General features: G+C 55.7%; 2 protein-coding genes across 2 annotated transcripts; one reads left to right on the top strand and one right to left on the bottom strand.

The window, feature by feature from the left end:
* Positions 1-427: 427 nt before the first annotated feature.
* UCRPA7_1151 (putative het and ankyrin domain protein) lies at positions 428-1,654 on the top strand (the record flags this gene model as incomplete). Its single annotated transcript, XM_007913738.1, has 2 exons — positions 428-485; positions 636-1,654. 2 exons carry the CDS (start codon positions 428-430, stop codon positions 1,652-1,654), a joined length of 1,077 nt encoding a protein of 358 aa, XP_007911929.1.
* A 395-nt stretch (positions 1,655-2,049) lies between these two features.
* Positions 2,050-3,213, bottom strand: UCRPA7_1150 (putative het and ankyrin domain protein; the record flags this gene model as incomplete). The annotated part of the gene is made up of 1 exon (XM_007913737.1): positions 2,050-3,213. The coding sequence occupies one exon, from the start codon at positions 3,211-3,213 to the stop codon at positions 2,050-2,052; it is 1,164 nt and encodes a 387-aa protein (XP_007911928.1).
* Positions 3,214-3,952: the final 739 nt, after the last annotated feature.

Here is a 3,952-nt window from a genome sequence, read left to right as displayed (position 1 = left end):
TCTTCGAAGAAGGTGCGCGGGGTTATTCGTAATGGCATGGCATGGCTTGCCGCAGTTGTGGAAGGTCGACAAGTGATTTTTGCCTACTCATCGCGTAGCTGTTGAGTTGCGCACAATTGCGCTGACAGTCAACACAATGGTGGAGGTCACGACTCTTCGATATGGGATGGGTCGTCGCCTGAACTGTCGAGCTTCGACGGTTTCCCGCTGCTGTTCTTTCTTTCCTTCTTTTGCCTCTCTTCTTCAACTCTTCTTCTTTGTTCCGACCCTTTCGAAATCCGTGTCCATCCTGTTGTGACGAAGACAATTCTATTGTGCTGCGCAACCACTGCTTTTCACCCCCTGAACCCGCATCATTGTCCTATCAGAGAGAGACCCCTCCACGCCATACCCTAGAGACCCAAGCCCCAGGCGCGCGACATTTAAGATGGCCCCTGCAGCGAGTAATATACCAGGAGCCGTCCAGCTTGCATCATTCTCCAGTGGTAAGTGCGCACATCCCCCGCCATCACATTTCTCTAGCCTCGACCGCGGGGTAGTATACGTACAGCAGCTACTGTTCTGCTGACTGCCTCGAAACTCTTCCACAACATTATTTCTTGGTCTAACAAAGTGCTGATTCCTGCCCTCTTCAGAAGACATCGCTGGGAATGCTGCAGAGCATGCCGCCCAAGCCGACAACCCCAGCCCAGACAAGAAACGGGACAAGAATGCGAAGAAAGGCAAGGCGTCGTCTCGGCGTGCCGAGGGCCGTTATGATCCATACAGGCGCCCGAAATCCGGTGCGGGCAGGGCCAACCAGAGAAAGATCATCCTTGAAGGCGGCGGCAACAACGACAACGAGGACAACCAAGACCAAGACTCCGGTCTTTCTCTCGGGTGTCCTTTTTGGAAGCATGATCCAGTGCGGCACAAGGATTGCCTCAAGTACCGTCTGACGTCGACATCTTATATGCTTCAGCACTTCGACCGCGTACACCCCACTCAGCCATTTCACTGCGCGATTTGCGGCGAGTGCTTCGAATCCCCCGGTGAGCGCGATGCTCACATGCGAGATGTCGCTTGCAAGAGAACCGAGTTCTGTCATCCCGGGCTGACCGCGGACCAATCCCATCAGCTTCGCCTGGCTCGTAACAAGCTGAACGAGGCAGAGCGCTGGTACGCTATGTACGACATCATCTTTCCCAGCTCTACACGACGACCAACGTCCCCGTATGTGGGCACTTATGATGAAGAGCTCCTGGACGTCTTGAGACGTGCTCGTGATTGCCTCCCCGGCTGGGAGCAGTATCCAGAGCGGCAGCGATTCACCTGGCTGCGCTCCGTCACGGCCGGTAAGGATGACCTGTCATTCCTCACCTCGGACGCCCCACCCCCCAGCCCATCAAGCCAGCTTCCTCCCGGCCCGATCACGGGACCAAACCTGGGTATGGCTCCCATGCTCTCTGATCTCGGCTTCGAGATCGGGTTCGAGATCGCCGGCAGCCAGTCTGGCTCGACCTCCCAGCAATTGTCCACCAATGAATTCTCCGGCACGGAAGCCGAGCTCTTCTTCAGCCCACTGGACGACTTCGCCAGCGATACCACAGCCCCGACTTTCTCTCAGCCTGATGAGAGCGGTTTGGACTGGCTCCGTTGGGACGATGAGGCCTGAATAATGTTAGCTGTCCGTCGACCGATGGGCTCTGAGGCCCTTGTGCGTGGGGTCCTTCAGCATGCCGTCCGTCCTTTTCACCATACTGGCGGTTCATTACCTGGTATGCTCCAGAATGCCTTTTATGATGATGACCATGACTTTTTCACGGCGATTATTGTTTGAAGGGAATGTTTTCGCGGTGGCACATATATATTCCGGGCTCTTTCCTGTTTTCTTAGCCCTTTTTCTTTTCATTTGGCATCTGTTGCATAGGATGTCTCACGATCTAAATGACTGTTTTCTTCAACTCAATGGGTGATAGGATACTGCTGCTGTCGATTCTTGGAGGAAAAAAAAGAAGAAAACATACAAAAAAAACTTGAAAATAGAAAAAAACTTTGACCCTCGTGGGTTCAAGCACAATTTTGTTGCCTCCCCTCCGTGACGGTGCAATCAATCATCCGCACCACCAGCCCCGACCTGTCCATCATGCCGGCTAGCACTGACCCATGCAGCGCCGCCAGTGTCGCCTCCTCGCGCGTGTCCTCCCACCTCAGAAGCTCCTGGCCAGCCAAGTCGTCCGCCACCAGCCCAGGGCCGGCTCTCCTCCAGAAACGCCGCAGGGCCGCCGCCTCGCGCTCCGCAGGTGCCGACAGGTAAGCCCGCCGGGGGCACGGCGTCTCGGGGAAGAGAACCTTCCAGATGACGTGCCATTTGTCCTCCTCGCTGAGCCTGACCCTAGAGTCGCTCCGCCCGAGATTCGCCCTCCCATCCTTTGTTTTCGCGTTCTGTCGCCCCCGCGAGGCCCTCGGCATTCGGCGGCCGCACCGCAAGAGCTCCTGTGTCTGGTCCTCCGACACGCCTACGAGCAAGCCCGCTGGCGGATCACGGAGATCGCAAGTCCGGAGCGCGACGTGCTGATTGCGGGCCACTTCGCTGCCGAACTTCTCATAGCACCTCGGACAATGGTTCGGCACGCGGTGGTCGACGATGAGATGCTGTCTGACCATGCGCGTGTTGCCCATCTCCAGGTCCCACCCGCACCTGTGGGACCGCTTTGGGTCGTACCTGTAGTAAGGACACGCCATGAGGTCGAATGGCGCCGTCCCGTGCTTGGCTGAGATGACGACCGTGTCGGGCCTCTCGGGGTCGGACTTGGCCGTGTACGCCTCGGCGGAATCGTCACAGCCAGAGCGACTCGCTCCGTCCGAGCTGGCATGCTCCACACACTGGAGCCGGCGGATGTTCTGCGAGAGTGCTTCGAGAATCTTCTTCGGCACTCGCTGTGCAGGCGTCCTAGAATATGACCCCGTGCTTGCGTCGGAACCAGTTGCTGCCTTCTCTTTTTCCCACGCCTGGAGGCCCAAAGTCACCAAATTTGGCACGCGTGCCTGAAGCGGATGGTCTGTGTCGATGCGAGCCGACTTGTGCGGCTGTGGGCCGAAGAGCAACACATCCTCCTCGTCGCTGGAGCTGTCGTCTTTGGGGCCATCAAGCATAAGGTCTGCGCTTCGCTTCAGGCCCCTCGCACCACGACGATCAGCGTGCTCGGCATGCTGTGGCTTATTTGCTGCCATATTGCCGTCACAGTGTTCAGGCCTCTCTGGCGTCACTCCTTCCGATGGATCGAACACTGCGCCCGAGCCTGCCCTCACATAGTTAGATTTAGGAATACTAGGGCAAGGAAGCAGTAGAAGAAGAGGTCGGCCGCACCATCTGACAGTGTTTCAATCCAGCTTGTCACGCGAGAGTCCAGGCTCTGCGCATCAGTTAGGATGGCCTCTTTGCTGTTGTTATAACGTTGGCCGATAGATAACCGTCTCATCCTCTGTCTCTTGTCAGCCAGGAACAACCGAGATCCTAACTACACTGAATAAACATTACAAGGCCACTGCTTGACATTAACCGAGCAGATAATTGAATTCACATCACATACACTGTGCCAGGTCGAGCTCCCCCGATGGTGTGCAGATGATGAGCCGCAACGTTTCCTCCGACGGATGCCTCTTCACTAGCTGTTGAGTGCTAAGGACGCATCGTCCCACCTCCACATACACAGAACCCAATTGTTGTCTTCTACGTCCTACCAAGTAGAGACACTTAGGTGTTCGAAGTTGATAATCAGAGTGAGGGTATTTGTCGAGAACTAAGCAGGAATCTACGAGCATGTGGAAGAAGAGAAAGTGTTAAAGACGTGAATGCGAATAGCGATGGTGGTTGGTTTTTGGTGAAAGTTCGCCGGGTTCAGCGACTTTTAAATAATGAATGTGGGAGAAGAAGACAGACCACACAGTAGGTATGGCCTATGCATCGTAT

This window comes from Phaeoacremonium minimum (genome assembly GCF_000392275.1).
Source record: "Phaeoacremonium minimum UCRPA7 unplaced genomic scaffold PA7_03_scaffold_62, whole genome shotgun sequence".
Taxonomy (NCBI): Eukaryota; Fungi; Ascomycota; class Sordariomycetes; order Togniniales; family Togniniaceae; genus Phaeoacremonium; species Phaeoacremonium minimum.
This window is presented reverse-complemented; position numbering and strand designations above follow the sequence as displayed.